Source organism: Nerophis lumbriciformis, linkage group LG32 (genome assembly GCF_033978685.3).
Source record: "Nerophis lumbriciformis linkage group LG32, RoL_Nlum_v2.1, whole genome shotgun sequence".
Lineage (NCBI taxonomy): Eukaryota > Metazoa > Chordata > Actinopteri > Syngnathiformes > Syngnathidae > Nerophis > Nerophis lumbriciformis.
In genome coordinates this window covers 3,729,615-3,746,508 of record NC_084579.2, presented here as the reverse complement: position 1 = coordinate 3,746,508, position 16,894 = coordinate 3,729,615, and the positions used below count along the sequence as shown (strand labels likewise).

At 40.6% G+C, this 16,894-nt stretch overlaps 1 protein-coding gene across 1 annotated transcript in view; it reads right to left on the bottom strand.

Annotated features, from left to right (window-relative positions):
- Positions 1 to 1,535: 1,535 nt before the first annotated feature.
- tor4aa (torsin family 4, member Aa) overlaps positions 1,536 to 16,894 on the bottom strand; it is a 34,026-nt gene continuing 18,667 nt past the window's right edge. Inside the window, exons 2-3 of the mRNA XM_061926906.1 lie at positions 12,846 to 13,316; positions 1,536 to 2,941 (exon numbers count right to left, since the gene is read on the bottom strand). Of these exons, the coding sequence (XP_061782890.1) occupies positions 2,093 to 2,941; positions 12,846 to 13,316 (1,320 nt within the window). The 3' untranslated portion in view covers positions 1,536 to 2,092. The remainder of the gene's footprint in view (positions 2,942 to 12,845; positions 13,317 to 16,894) is intronic.

Sequence of the window (16,894 nt, the reverse complement as noted above, 5' to 3'; positions counted from 1 at the left end):
TTTATTTGGGAGGTCCCTGGTTACGTCACTGAGGTCGCGTCTAAAAGGAGTGGCCACACATTTCGTGTAAAGCAGCTTCCAGTACGCACAATACGTGACGGAATGTGCTGGGGCCTTGTCTGCTTCGTCTGCGCGCTGTCTTATCTTCGTTGAGGTCCTTGGCTGTTAGTGGGCTAAGACAAACAAAATATCTGTGGCGAGGCAACCCCTCATATGCCGTGACTGATAACAAGTTTTGTCCTTGTACAGATAGAAAAGTACAATAGCTAATAACTATAGCAACGGCCTTTAAGCATAAGAGTTGTGTGATAACTTACACATAATTATTCTAACAATAACAAAGTCACATTCACATCGACGTCCCACTGGGGTGAGTTTTTCCTTGCCCTTATGTGGGCTCTGTACCGAGGATGTCGTTGTGGCTTGTGCAGCCCTTTGAGACACTTGTGATTTAGGGCTATATAAATACATTGATTGATTGATTGATTGATTTTATTGTTTCTGAAAACATTATTAATTGTTGTTTAACTTCTTTAATGGTAGAGATGTAATCATTATTAAAATATTAGTCACCAGCTAGCATATTAGCTATTAGCTACCATTCATACTATTCATCTACCATGAATTGATGAACTAGACTGACCATACGTCCTCTTTTCCTCATGTCCTCTTTTGCGGGCTGAGTTAACATTTGGTTCAAACTTATTTAAACTTTGTTTCAAACTGAGTTAAACTTTGGTTCACACTGAGTTAAGCTTTGTTTAAACTGAGTTAAACTTTGTTTCAAACTGAGTTAAACTTTGGTTCACACTGAGTTAAGCTTTGTTTAAACTGAGTTAAACTTTGGTTCAAACTGAGTTAAACTTTGGTTCAAACTGAGTTAAACTTTGTTTCAAACTGAGTTAACCTTTGTTTCAAACTGAGTTAAACTTTGTTTCAAACTGAGTTAAACTTTGTTTAAACTGAGTTAAACTATGGTTCAAACTGAGTTAAACTTTGGTTCAAACTGAGTTAAACTTTGGTTTAAACTGAGTTCAACTTTGTTTCAAACTGAGTTAAACTTTGTTTAAACTGAGTTAAACTTTGGTTCAAACTGAGTTAAACTTTGGTTCAAACTGAGTTAAACTTTGGTTCAAACTGAGTTAAACTTTGTTTCAAACTGAGTTAAACTTTGTTTAAACTGAGTTGAACTTTGGTTCAAACTGAGTTAAACTTTGTTTAAACTGAGTTAAACTTTGTTTAAACTGAGTTAAACTTTGTTTAAACTGAGTTAAACTTTGTTTCAAACTGAGTTAAACTTTGTTTAAACTGAGTTAAATTTGTTTAAAATGAGTTAAACTTTGTTTAAGCTGAGTTAAACTGTGTTTCAAACTGAGTTAACCTTTGGTTCACACTGAGTTAAACTTTGTTTAAACTGAGTTAAACTTTGTTTAAACTGAGTTAAACTTTGTTTAAACTGAGTTAAATTTGTTTAAAATGAGTTAAACTTTGTTTAAGCTGAGTTAAACTTTGGTTCAAACTGAGTTAACCTTTGGTTCAAACTGAGTTAAACTTTGTTTAAACTGAGTTAAACTTTGTTTAAACTGAGTTAAACTTTGGTTCAAACTGAGTTAAGCTTTGTTTCAAACTGAGTTAAACTTTGTTTAAACTGAGTTAAACTTGGTTCAAACTGAGTTAAACTTTGTTTAAACTGAGTTAAAGACTCTAACGAGACCCTTTAAGAGACGACAACAGGAAGTCAGGTGACCTTGACATGCATATTTGTGTCCTCTTTTTGGGATTTCAGAATATGGTCAGCCTAGATTAACGTGGATTTAAACAAGTGTGAAAAACTTATTGGGGTGTTACCATTTAGTGGTCACTTTTTGTGAATCTGTACTTCACTGTGCAATCTACTAAGAAAAGTCTCAATCAATCAATCCAAAAGCTAGCATATTAGCCATGTAGCTATCAAACTAACCTTCTGACTGTTAAAAGTTGTGTCCTTCACTTAGTTCCCTGATAAATGTGTGACAGTGTGGTTGTCTATTGGCCAGAAGAAGAACTTACTGGAAAGTTCTTCCTGGAGTCATTTGTGTTATGGCGTCCATCTTCACAGCAGGTTGACCTTGGCCACCACCTGCTTGCAGCCCGTCACGGAATACTCCCAGCCCCCCGCGGCGGGATAGTACTCCACCTGGCCGGCCAGCGTCTCCACGTGGGGCCGGTCGGGGTAGAATCCCTCGCGGGTCATCTCCTCCAGGAAGCACTGCATCACGTGACTCTTCTCCAGCAGGCCCAGCGGCAGGATGTCCGCCTGTGTCCACAGCGCGTGGCGCCTCTCCAGAGACCCCCGCAGCGCCGGCGTCAGCTCGCCGAGCGGGTCTCCGCGGCGACCGCCTCCTCCCGTCGCCGCGGAGACGTTGTGCAGCACGTGCTTGGTGATGTCGCGGTGGCCCAGGTTGCTGAGGAAGACGTAGACGGCGTTGAGGAACTGGTTGGGCTGCTTGGACGCCACCAGGCCGTGCAGCGCGTCCAGGAGGTCTTGGTGCATGTGCTCCGCCTCGTCGAACACCAGCAGCGGGATCTTCTCCTCCTCCTCCGCCCGCTCCACCATGGCGGAGATGAGGGCGCGCAGGTCTCGGGCGCACCGCGGGGCGTGGGCCTCCTGGGGGCAGCGGTGCAGCACGTAGTACTGCAGGACCAGGGACTCGCCCACCACCGAGCGGAAGTGTCCCGCCAGGAGGCGCCCCAGGTGGCTCTTGCCCACGCCCACCGGCCCGTGCAGGGACAGCACCAGCGGCCGGTTGTGCACGTACGTGGACAGGTAGTCCCTCAGGTGGGACAGCAGACCCTCCACCGCACCCTGCTGGCCAAACACCTCCCTCCTCAGGGTCTTCTCCAGACCCTCCAGGTCGTATCGCAGCACGTGGTCGTCCAGGTTCTCGATGGCGTTGTACACCTGAACAAACAACACCTTAGTGCCAGATAATTATCACACTTCAACATCTCTATACATGTTGGTAAATGAGAGATTATCATCACACTTCAACATCTCTATAGATGTTGGTAAATGAGAGATAATGAGAGATTATCATCACTCTTCAACATCTCTATAATGCAAGTTTTTGTTGGTAAATGAGAGATAATGAGAGATTATCATCACACTTCAACATCTCTATAGATCTAATTATTGTTGGTAAATGATAGATAATGAGAGATTATTATCACACTTCAACATCTCTATACATGTTGGTAAATGAGAGATAATGAGAGATTATCATCACTCTTCAACATCTCTATAATGCAAGTTTTTGTTGGTAAATGAGAGATAATGAGAGATTATCGTCACACTTCAACATCTCTATAATGCAAGTTTTTGTTGGTAAATGAGAGATAATGAGAGATTATTATCACACTTCAACATCTCTATAGCACTAATTCTTGTTGGTGTAATGAGAGATTATTATCACACTTCAACGTCTCTATAGTGCTAATTCTTGTTGGTAAATGAGAGACTATGAGAGATTATCATCACACTTCAACATCTCTATAATGCTAATTTTTGTTGGTGTAATGAGAGATAATGAGAGAATATTATCACACTTCAACATCTCTATAGATGTTGGTAAATGAGAGATAATGAGAGATTATCATCACACTTCAACATCTCTATAATGCACGTTTTTGTTGGTAAATGAGAGATATTGAGAGATTATTATCACACTTCAACATCTCTATAGCACTAATTCTTGTTGGTGTAATGAGAGATTATCATCACACTTCAACATCTCTATAGTGCTAATTCTTGTTGGTATATGAGAGATTTAATGAGAGATTATGATCATCACACTTCAACATCTCTATAATGCTAATTTTTGTTGGTGTAATGATAGATAATGAGAGAATATTATCACACTTCAACATCTCTATAGTGCTAATTTTTGTTGGTAAATGAGAGACTATGAGAGATTATCATCACACTTCAACATCTCTATAGCACTAATTCTTGTTGGTGTAATGAGAGATTATCATCACACTTCAACATCTCTATAGATGTTGGTAAATGAGAGATAATGAGAGATTATCATCACACTTCAACATCTCTATAATGCAAGTTTTTGTTGGTAAATGAGAGATAATGAGAGATTATCATCACACTTCAACATCTCTATAATGCAAGTTTTTGTTGGTAAATGAGAGATAATGAGAGATTATTATCACACTTCAACATCTCTATAGCACTAATTCTTGTTGGTGTAATGAGAGATTATCATCACACTTCAACATCTCTATAATGCAGGTTTTTGTTGGTAAATGATAGATAATGAGAGATTATCATCACACTTCAACATCTCTATAGCGCTAATTTTTGTTGATAAATAAGAGACGATGAGAGATTATCATCACACTTCAACATGTCTATAATGCTAATTTTTGTTGGTGTAATGATGGATAATGAGAGAATATTATCACACTTCAACATCTCTATAGTGCTAATTTTTGTTGGTAAATGAGAGACTATGAGAGATTATCATCACACTTCAACATCTCTATAATGCAAATTTTTGTTTGTGTAATGATAGATAATGAGTGAATATTATCACACTTCAACATCTCTATAGTGCTAATTTTTGTTGGTAAATGAGAGACTATGAGAGATTATCATCACACTTCAACATCACTATAGCGCACATTTTTGTTGGTAAATGATAGATAATGAGAGGTTATTATCACACTTCAACATCTCTATAGCGCACATTTTTGTTGGTAAATAAGAGACGATAGGAGATTATTATCACACTTCAACATCTCTATAGTGCTAATTTTTGTTGGTAAATGAGAGACTATGAGAGATTATCATCACACTTCAACATCTCTATAGCGCACATTTTTGTTGGTAAATGATAGATAATGAGAGGTTATTATCACACTTCAACATCTCTATAGCGCACATTTTTGTTGGTAAATAAGAGACGATAGGAGATTATCATCAGACTTCAACATCTCTATAATACTAGTTTTTGTTTGTGTAATGATAGATAATGAGTGAATATTATCACACTTCAACATCTCTATAGTGCTAATTTTTGTTGGTAAATGAGAGACTATGAGAGATTATCATCACACTTCAACATCTCTATAGCGCAAATTTTTGTTGGTAAATGATGGATAATGAGAGATTATCATCACACTTCAACATCTCTATAGCGCAATTTTTTGATGGAAAATAAGAGACGATGGGAGATTATCATCACACTTCAACATCTCTATAATGCAAGTTTTTGTTGGTAAATGATAGATAATGAGAGATTATTATCACACTTCAACATCTCTATAGCACTAATTCTTGTTGGTGTAATGAGAGATTATCATCACACTTCAACATCTCTATAATGCAGGTTTTTGTTGGTAAATGAGAGATAATGAGAGATTATTATCACACTTCAACATCTCTATAGCACTAATTCTTGTTGGTGTAATGAGAGATTATCATCACACTTCAACATCTCTATAATGCAGGTTTTTGTTGGTAAATGAGAGATAATGAGAGATTATTATCACACTTCAACATCTCTATAGCACTAATTCTTGTTGGTGTAATGAGAGATTATCATCACACTTCAACATCTCTATAATGCAGGTTTTTGTTGGTAAATGAGAGATAATGAGAGATTATTATCACACTTCAACATCTCTATAGCACTAATTCTTGTTGGTGTAATGAGAGATTATCATCACACTTCAACATCTCTATAGTGCTAATTCTTGTTGGTAAATGAGAGATTATCATCACACTTCAACATCTCTATAATGCAAGTTTTTGTTGGTAAATGAGAGATTATCATCACACTTCAACATCTCTATAATGCACGTTTTTGTTGGTAAATGAGGGATTATCATCACACTTCAACATCTCTATAATGCAAGTTTTTGTTGGTAAATGAGAGATAATGAGAAATTATTATCACACTTCAACATCTCTATAGCACTAATTCTTGTTGGTGTAATGAGAAATTATCATCACACTTCAACATCTCTATAATGCAAGTTTTTGTTGGTAAATGAGAGATAATGAGAAATTATTATCACACTTCAACATCTCTATAGCACTAATTCTTGTTGGTGTAATGAGAGATTATCATCACACTTCAACATCTCTATAATGCAAGTTTTTGTTGGTAAATGAGAGATAATGAGAGATTATTATCACACTTCAACATCTCTTCAGTGCTAATTCTTGTTGGTGTAATGAGAGATTATCATCACACTTCAACATCTCTATAGTGCTCATTCTTGTTGTTAAATGAGAGACTATGAGAGATTATCATCACACTTCAACATGTCTATAAAGCTAATTTTTGTTGGTGTAAATGATAGATAATGAGTGAATATTATCACACTTCAATATCTCTATAGTGCTCATTTTTGTTGGTAAATGAGAGACTATGAGAGATTATCATCACACTTCAACATCTCTATAGCGCAAATTTTTGTTGGTAAATGATAGATAATGAGAGGTTATTATCACACTTCAACATCTCTATAGCGCTCATTTTTGTTGATAAATAAGAGACGATGAGAGATTATCATCACACTTCAACATCTCTATAGCGCAAATTTTTGTTGGTAAATGATAGATAATGAGAGATTATTATCACACTTCAACATCTCTATAGCGCAATTTTTTGATGGAAAATAAGAGACGATGGGAGATTATCATCACACTTCAACATCTCTATAATGCAAGTTTTTGTTGGTAAATGAGCGATACTGAGAGATTATTATCACACTTCAACATCTCTATAGCGCACATTTTTGTTGGTAAATAAGAGACGATAGGAGATTATTATCACACTTCAACATCTCTATAGCACTAATTCTTGTTGGTGTAATGAGAGATTATCATCACACTTCAACATCTCTATAGCACTAATTCTTGTTGGTAAATGAGGGACTATGAGAGATTATCATCACACTTCAACATCTCTATAGCACTAATTCTTGTTGGTAAATGAGAGACTATGAGAGATTATCATCACACTTCAACATCTCTATAATGCTCATTTTTGTTGGTGTAATGACAGATAATGAGAGAATATTATCACACTTCAACATCTCTATAGTGCTAATTCTTGTTGGTAAATGAGAGACTATGAGAGATTATGATCATCACACTTCAACATCTCTATAGCGCAAATTTTTGTTGGTAAATGATAGATAATGAGAGGTTATTATCACACTTCAACATCTCTATAGCGCAAATTTTTGTTGGTAAATGATAGATAATGAGAGGTTATTATCACACTTCAACATCTCTATAGCGCACATTTTTGTTGGTAAATAAGAGACGATAGGAGATTATTATCACACTTCAACATCTCTATAGTGCTAATTTTTGTTGGTAAATGAGAGTTTATGAGAGATTATCATCAAACTTCAACATCTCTATAGCGCAAATTTTAGTTGGTAAATGATAGATAATGAGAGTTTATTATCACACTTCAACATCTCTATAGTGCTAATTCTTGTTGATAAATAAGAAACGATGAGAGATTATCATCACACTTCAACATCTCTTCAGTGCTAATTTTTGTTGGTAAATGAGAGACTATGAGAGATTATCATCAAACTTCAACATCTCTATAGCGCTAATTTTAGTTGGTAAATGATAGATAATGAGAGTTTATTATCACACTTCAACATCTCTATAGTGCTAATTCTTGTTGATAAATAAGAAACGATGAGAGATTATCATCACACTTCAACATCTCTTCAGTGCTAATTTTTGTTGGTAAATGAGAGACTATGAGAGATTATCATCACACTTCAACATCTCTATAGCGCAAATGTTTGTTGGTAAATGATAGATAATGAGAGGTTATTATCACACTTCAACATCTCTATAGCGCACATTTTTGTTGGTAAATAAGAGACGATAGGAGATTATTATCACACTTCAACATCTCTATAGCACCAATTCTTGTTGGTAAATGAGAGATTATCATCACACTTCCATCATGAGTGGTCCAAACACATCAGGCCAGTGTTGTTGTTGCAGGGAAAAGTCAGCAGGCAACTTGCCAACAGGGAAAAGTTACAGAGTGTAAAGAAACTTGCACAGCTGACATGAAAACACAGAAGGTTAAAGTGGAAACCCGAGGCTGGATGTCCACCAAAGATGTTGTCTGTGCTTCCAACTTGTTGTGATCGTATTAGAATGACACAGCAAATACTGGAGAAATCAGAATGGTTGAAAAGCAATATTGTTAGTTTCCTGTTATTACTGCAGAGGTCATTTAATGCATTTAGAGCACAGGTGTCAAATTACAGGCCACACCTGGCCCGTGGGGATGCGTGTTATGGACTACCACAATAACCTGCTATTTATGGAGAAAACGATACAAGTGAAGATTAAAAAAAACAACCTTTTTGGTGATGAGTCTGTCAGTGCATCTGGTCTTCAAAGCCCCCAAAACATGACTCTAAAATAACACTAAGCCTGTTAAACTACATCAATTAGGTTTAAGTAGCACACCTGTACTGGAATATTATAGCAGTGTTTCCTACACATTCATTTATTTGTGGCGGCCCGCCACGAAAGAATTACGTCCGCCACAAATGGATTTTTCGGCTTTTGACTCGCTCGACCGCTCATAAAAGCAATGGGACTCTTGTCTGTGAATGTACCTTGTAGTTACAACTCCGGTGCAGTAGGTGGCGGTAGCCTACTATGCATTGTAACTCCGCCAATAGCACTTAATTCACCTGGTGGGCCAGAAGAAGAAGAAGAAGAAGAGGGACGGACGGACGGACGAAACGGGATCAAAATACGAGGGTAATATAGGTTATGGTAGATATGTTATAGCTGCATCGCTCGCGGCTCGTCATATATTTAACGTTAATCCGCTGCTTCATTAACACCGCCGCTGTTTGACTCGTGGGCCGGGGCAGACGAACGTAGTAAAAGTCACGTGTTACCCTACCGACGAGCTAACGTGTCCAGGTTATAACCCTGTTGTCAATAAACACACGTGCAGACGGTGCTTCAGATACTACATTAATACTGAAGCTAAAATGTCCACTGTCCACTGCAGCATGTGAATGCAATGAAAAGAATAAAATCTGATCCAACCACCTGTTAAAATGTTGTCCAGGTTAATGTTTTGGCCATTAAAGGCCCTTCATTTCAAGATTTCAACTGTGATCGGGCTTTAAACAGGTGGCTGACCTGTTCAGATGAGTGTAACTGCTACTGGTCAAATAATGTGAAATAGCATTTAATTTTACATGTATGCAATGCCATTTAAATGTAATTATAGAGAATAATAATAATAATAAATACTGTGTAGTGTTGTAAATAGTCAACGGGAAGAATTTTAGTAAGATATAAGCCATGAGCACTACACAGCCAGAAAAAAACCTAGGCAGGACAAGTAAAAATATTGGGGCAAGTAGATTTGAGAAATCGGGCAAGTAGAAAAAAACCTTAACGTTGAACCCTGCATGTGTTGAGCTGCTGGTTAGACGGCACTGTACATAGAGCGCTTCTGCTCGTTAGTAATAAATTCTAATGTTGGATGTTCACTCCTTCACACAGATGAGTATAGAAAAATGTTTTCAACGGCCGAAAAGGGCTGGACTTGGAGAGGAGGTAGGCCTACAGTCCGGACCACAGGCGCAACCTGTTCAGCAGCAGGAGGAGGAGGAGGAGGAGGTTGACTGACTGTGTTTATATTTTATAAGATATATTTTTTGTAAGAACCACAATTAATAAATATATTTCAGTGAATCACTAATTGTTCAAATCTGTATATAAATATGTATATAAAATGTTGTAATTATATTCCAACTCCGCGTTCTTCTTGGTCATCGCCGCTGCCGCCGCCACCCCCCGACCCCCGACCACACCACCACAAATAGATGCCTGTCCTGTGGGAAACACTGTATAGACATTATTAATATGAGTTTTATAGTACAAATGAATCAGATAATGTTATGATGCCACGCTCCGGTGTCCTGCCAAATTCTGTACCCCTGGAATATTTTGTATCCCCTACCACCGGAGCGCGCATGGGGGGCGGAGGAACTCCGGTAAGGGATACTAAATATTTCAGAGATAGAGAGCTCCGTGCCTTGTTCAGTCAGCGGCAGCATTTCCGTGTTATTAGCGATGTCAATGATTATAAATATTATGTATCCCCTACAAGGCTTGTACGGTATGCCGGTACTAGTAGAGTATCGCGGTACTAATAAATGAAAAACGGTACTATACCCTGTTTGAAAAGTACCTGTTTGCCATTTTTTTTTTTTTTTTACAGGCATGACGGCGCGTCGTCGTCACGTTGTGACATTGCTGGTTTTACTAGCAGAGGAGCATGTTCGGCAGCGCACACACACAGAGTACTTACAAGCAGACACAGTGTGGAGACAGAAAAGGGAGATTGGACGCATTTTGGCTTAAAAAGTAAAGATAAAGGTGAAGTTATAACACTGAAACACCATCAGGAAGAGCTGCTTTAAGACATGGCTAGTTAGCTAGCAGCTAACATCCATCCGCAATCGGCAGTGTTTTAGCGACTTCTAAATCACTAATCCTCGTCTCCATGGCAACAAATAAAGTAAGTTTCTAACAAGTATTATTATCACTGGAGGACGAGGAATAGTTAAACATGCTTCACTACACACCGTAGGAGGATACAATAGCTCACCACTGTCACAATGTAAACAAACGCCATGGGTGGATCTACACCTGACATCCACTGTAATGATACCAAGTACAAGAGCGTATCTAGTCGATACTAGTATTATTAAATTGATATTTTTTATCGTCACAAAATATTTTTCCTTTTTTTTAAAACATTCATATGTTTATAAAGTCAGTAAATACGTCCCTGGACACATGAGGACTTTGAATATGACCAATGTATGATCCTGTAACTACTTGGTATCGGATTGATACCTAAATGTGTGGTATCATCCAAAACTGATGTGAAATATCAAAGCAGAGAAGAATAAGTGATTATTACATTTTAACAGAAGTGTAGATAGAACATGTTGAAACAGAAAGTAAGCAGATATTAACACATACTTGCCAACCCTCCCGGATTTTCCGGGAGACTCCCGAAATTCAGCGCCTCTCCCGAAAACCTCCCGGGACAAATTTTCTCCCGAAAATCTCCCGAAATTCAGGCGGACCTGGAGGGGGCCTGGCCTCCAGCTCCGCCTGAATTTCGACACTTTTAAACAGGACAATACTGCCATCTACTGTACATGCATATGTGACCCACCCATAATGTGTCACATTTTTGTGTTGATTTATTTATTTTATTTTGTGGTTTGAATTCGTTTTTGGAGCTGTCATTCCACATTTATCAGTATTCACATTGGTCAGTAGGGGGCAGTAGGGCGTTTCTTCCCAATTGAATGCTATCACCTGCAGACCGGAAGTGTCTTGTCATTCTGATGAGCGCGACCAGTCTGTGAACAATTGAAACGTCGTGTGTGCTTTTTCCTCCTGTATAACAGGTTAGTTTTGGTGAATCAACTCACTGAATAATATCCATGTGATCTTTATAAGTTTAAGTACACATTCTGATGGTGGAGCCTAACTCTAAAGTGTTTGTGAGTTGTAGTTTGTATTTGTGAATGAATCCAGTGCACAGCTGCAGTAATCAATACAAAATGGCGACGTGAGTGCGCAATGTTTATATAGGAACTTCTGATCCTAATTCAGACTCCCAAATTAGAGCTCCCGTTTTCTTATTGATTTTATAATGTATATTTGTATGATGTGTGTGTTCTGAAATAGTGACAGAGAATAGAACAAGGATGAACAATTCAACCCTTAACTCAACAATGAGTAGATGAGTGTTAAGTGTGTGTTTATGTGTAAATAAATGAACACTGAAATTCAAGTATTTCTTTTATTTATTTATATATATATATATATATATATATATATGAATAAATAATAATGTATTATATATATATATATATGTAATAAAAAAAAAATATATATAGCTAGAATTCACTGAAAGTCAAGTATTTTTATATATATATATATATATCTTAACCACGCCCCCCACCCCACCCCCGACCACGCCCCCACCCCCCACCCCCACCTCCCGAAATCGGAGGTCTCAAGGTTGGCAAGTATGTATTAACAGTAAATGAACAAGTAGATTAATAATCCATTTTTACAGTTTGTCCCTCATAATGTGTACAAAATAATAGGTGTATAAATGACACAATATGTTACTGCATGCGACTAATTAGGAGTCTTTGTTTGTTTACTTACTACTAAAACACAAGTTGTCTAGTATGTTCACTATTTTATTTAAGGACTAAATTGCAATAACAAACATATGTTTCATGTACCCTAAATTTTTTTTATTAAAATAAAGCCAATAATGACATTTTTTGTGGTCCCCTTTATTTCGAAAAGAATCGAAAAGTATCGAAATACATTTTGGTACCGGTATCGGTACCAAAATATTGGTATCGGGGCAACACTAGATTGGATAATTAGGGTTTTCAAATGATTTCTAATCATAGTAAATAATGACAAGTTATATTATTATTTATTTAAGCTCATCCATCCATCCGTCCCTTCCGGGGACAAGCTGGAGCCTATCTCAGCTGCATTCGGGCGCATATTCCTGCATATTTATATTGTATTTTTCAGCAATTTTTTGTAAAAAAAAATAAAAAAAATAAATAGGCCTAACCACACCGACATGTAATGCCACATCGTGCCACACGAGGCTTCAGTGAGTCCCCAAAAGGTCGCCGCTCCTTGACCATGTGCTTCCCGAGCATCCAATCACCAATCACCTCTTTGGCGCTACGTGCATGGGACTGACCTGGAGGAAGACGATGGCGCTGAGCAGGTAGAGACAATACTCCGCCGGGCTGTGCTCCCCTTTGGGCGCTCGCCGGCGCCTCCTGTTGGGGTACAACACCCGCCTTTTCCTCTTCCTCTTCTTGCGCGGCGGACACGTGGACGAGGACAGCGACGAGTGGCTGGACGCTGTCGTGGCGTCAAAGGTGAAGATTTTGGGGCTGCTGCGGCACGGGGCCCCGGCCAGGCCCCCGTGGCCCCCCAGGACCAGCGCCATCTCCTGGCGCCGTTTCTTCAAGGCCTGGTACTTCTGCTTGATGCGGATGACGGCCCGCACCGTGGACGACAAGCTGGACAGGCTGGGGGCGGGACCCTCGCGGTCTTTGATCTTCATCTCTTTGTCCTCCTCACCCCCCGACTCCTCCGACTCTTCCTCCTCCTCCTCCTCCTCCTCCGTGTGGGAGGCTGACGAGCTGCTGTCCATGTCGCTCATCTGCCCAGGACAACACACAAATGTTTGAATCCATCCATTTTGATGCATTTTGTTGGCACAAGTGGCAAAAAAGACTGAGAAAGTTCATCAAAAGACTTATTTGGAACATCCCTGTCACGTTCAAACACTGAGGACATCTATTAAACAAGACAAAAGGCAAGGAATCAAACAGAGACAGAATTCAATTTGGACTCAATATTGAGGAGAGACATGGCCACTGCACTCTCTGTACAGTCCTGCACCACGCTCTGACGAAGAAGGTTTTCGTCTCCTCTTTTATTCAGGTGTTCAATGTTCACACACCAACACATGTCTCAGCAGGAATGGGAAGCATGTAAAACAGTCATTGTTTTCGGTCACATTGAAGACCAAGAAGAGGGTGTCTCGGGCTTGGGCTCTTTCCTGGATCCAGCTGGGGCAAGTGTTGGAGGACAATGGCTAACCCCTCCCGTCTCCTGACCACAGCGACTTCAAGAGGGCAGCGGGTCGTAAATAGCGTTGACCTCGGTTACCAAATAGCTGGAAGAGAGTTTGTGGAATACTTCAAAGAGAGTTCGTTTAACACTTCAAAGAGAGTTCCTCTGGAAGTTGAGCAGATCCTGCCATCTGTCCGTGTTGAAATCACGGTGGAGTTTCACGAGCCTTCTTCCTCTTGTTAGGCCTCGAAAGACCGCCTTCGTCTTCTTATCGGGAACACAATGTAATACAACGTTTCTTTTGTGATAACTTACAAAGAATTATTCCAACATCCCACAGGTGAACAGGCTAATTGGGAACAGGTGGGCGCCATGATTGGGTATAAAAGCAGCTTCCATGAAATGCTCGGTCATTCACAAACAAGGACGGGGGCGAGGGTCACCACTTTGTCAACAAATGCGTGAGCAAATTGTTTAAGAACAACATTTCTCAACCAGCTATTGCAAGGAATTTAGGGATTTCACCATCTACTCTGCGTAATATCCTCAAAAGGTTCAGAGGATCTGGAGAAATCACTGCACGTAAGCCATGATATTACAGACCTTCCATCCCTCAGGCGGTACAGCATCAAAAAGCGACATCGGCGTGTAAAGGATATCACCACATTGGCTCAGGAACACTTTAGAAAACCACTGTCAGTAGCTACAGTTGGTCGCTACATCTGTAAGTGCAAGTTAAAACTCTACTATGAACATTACATCAGCACACCCAAGACAATGGGCACGTACACACACACACACCTCCTCCACCCCACGCCTTCACCACCGCTTGTTTCCCCTCGGGGTGATGGTCGGATGGCAGCGCATCATAGCAGCAGTCGACCTCCAGGGTCCCTCTGTTGCGAGTTGTCGTGATTAAATGTAAAGTGTTTTTGTGTGCATGGCATGGAGGTTTTTCCCCACTCCAGACTAGGCCCCCTTAGGAGTCTAGTCTAGATTGTATATTTTTACTCATCTTCTTCCCAAGCGTTTGACCTTTTTCCTATCTTTTACGGGGTTCCTGTTCTGTAACCCTGTACACTGTTTGTTTGTCTCATCTTGAACGGGTTTGTGCTGAAAAAATAGTTTCGTTGTACTTGTGCGATGACAATAAAGTCCTATCCTATTGTCGGAGGCAGATATTTACATATATCCGAATTTAAGTTGTACTTCTTTCATTTCTTAGTCATATTTGAAAACAGCTCGTGTTTTCCATTTCTTCTCTTGATGCTCTGTCAGCAAGTATACTGTGTGTGTTAACCTTGAGTTCTTTGGAATGTGTTTTGACTAGCATTTTGTTTTGTCTATAGAGATGGGACGAGAGAGAGAGGGTGGTGGGATCGGGAAGACAGACCATTTTTGGGAGGCGCAATAGAATGTTCTAGGGTTAGACTGGTCTCAATCAATGTATATTGGCAAAGCTTTGAGAATATACAACAAAATACCTATTCTGTCTCTGGTGGTTTTTCAACTCAGCTTTAAGTGTCGGAAAGAGCTTGGGAGCGAATTGTGACTTGAATTCCCTGGGAGGAACAACTGGTCCAAAACGCAACACTATCCTATCCTACTGTGCAAAGCCAAAGCCATTTATCAACAACACCCAGAAACGTTTGCACAGTGCCCGTGTTTTTAAAAGGTGTAAATCTTTATTGTCGTACAGTTCTCTTTTATGCATTTTAAAATGTATATCTTAACATATTACTTTTTTTGAAATGTGCTGTTGACCTCTTGGCCAAGTCACCCTTGTGGAAGAGATCTTGATCTCAATGGGTTTCTTATCTGGTTAAATAAAGGTTCTAAAAGTGTTCTGTGGTCTGACGAGTCCACATTTCAAATTGTTTTTGGAAGCTGTGGACGTCGTGTCCTCCGGACCAAAGAGGATAAGAACCATCCGGACTGTTCTAGGCGCAAAGTGTAAAAGGCAGCATGTGTGATGGTATGGGGGTGTATTAGTGCCCAAGACATGGGTAACTTACACATCTGTGAAGGCACCATTAATGCTGAAAGGTACATACTAGAGATGCGCGGTTTGCGGGCACAACCGCGGAGTCCGCGGATTATCCGCGGATCAGGCGGATGAAATTTTAAAAAATTAGATTTTATCCGCGGGTCGGGTCGGGTCGGGTCGGGTCGGGCCGGGTCGGGTCGGGTCGGGCGGTTGAAATAAAAAAAAATTATATTTTAAATAGATTCAGGCGGGTGGCAGTTAAACCAATTGGTAAATATATATACATAGTTAAATGTTGTTACCCACATACGAAAAACGAGCAGGCACCTGCAGCATATGCCACAACAGAAGAAAAGAAAAAAAAGAGATGGACACTTTTACGGAGCGGAGAAGGGACGCCTCGCCGGGGTCTGGGACCGAGGCCCCTTCCCCCGAGAGGGCCCCACCGGGAGCCGTAGCTGAGGCGATCCGCGAGAAGGGCCCGACGCACGTCCAGGGTCACCACCGCGCCCACCGCACCGACACCCCGCCTCGTCCGCCTTCGCCGCGGCCGGCGTCACGCGCAGCAGGTAAGCAGCTTACCGGCCCGCCACCCCCGTGGCCGGGGGCTCGTAACAGGGGTCACTCCGCGCGCTCCGCCCGCGCAGCTTACCTGCCCGCCACCCCTGTTGCCGGGGGCGCGTAACAGGGGTCACTCCGCGCGCAGTGCGCTCACGAAAGGGGTGGGGCTCACCCTGGTTGATATAGACAGCAGCTAGGACGGTGGCCATGGAAGTTGGAACCCCCTAAGGAGTGTGTAACAACCCACCTGCCGAATCAACTAGCCCTGAAAATGGATGGCGCTGGAGCGTCGGGCCCATACCCGGCCGTCGCCGGCAGCGAGACGCGCTTGGAGGTGCGCTCAGCGCGGCTCCCATATGATTGCGCACTGGTGTGCGTCTGGGTCGTGACAGCGTGGCACGCGAATGTCTGTGCTGCATTGGATCAGTCTCCTTTCTTTAACAGGCAAAAGCTTTATAACCTCACTAATGCCTTGCATCGTCTATATTAGATATACAACAACGGGCGGGTGCGGGCGGGTGCGGTTCTGATCAAATGTTAGATCGGGTGGATTGCGGATGGTTGACGACTTTCTGATGCGGTTGCGGATGAAATAATTGCCTATCCGCGCATCT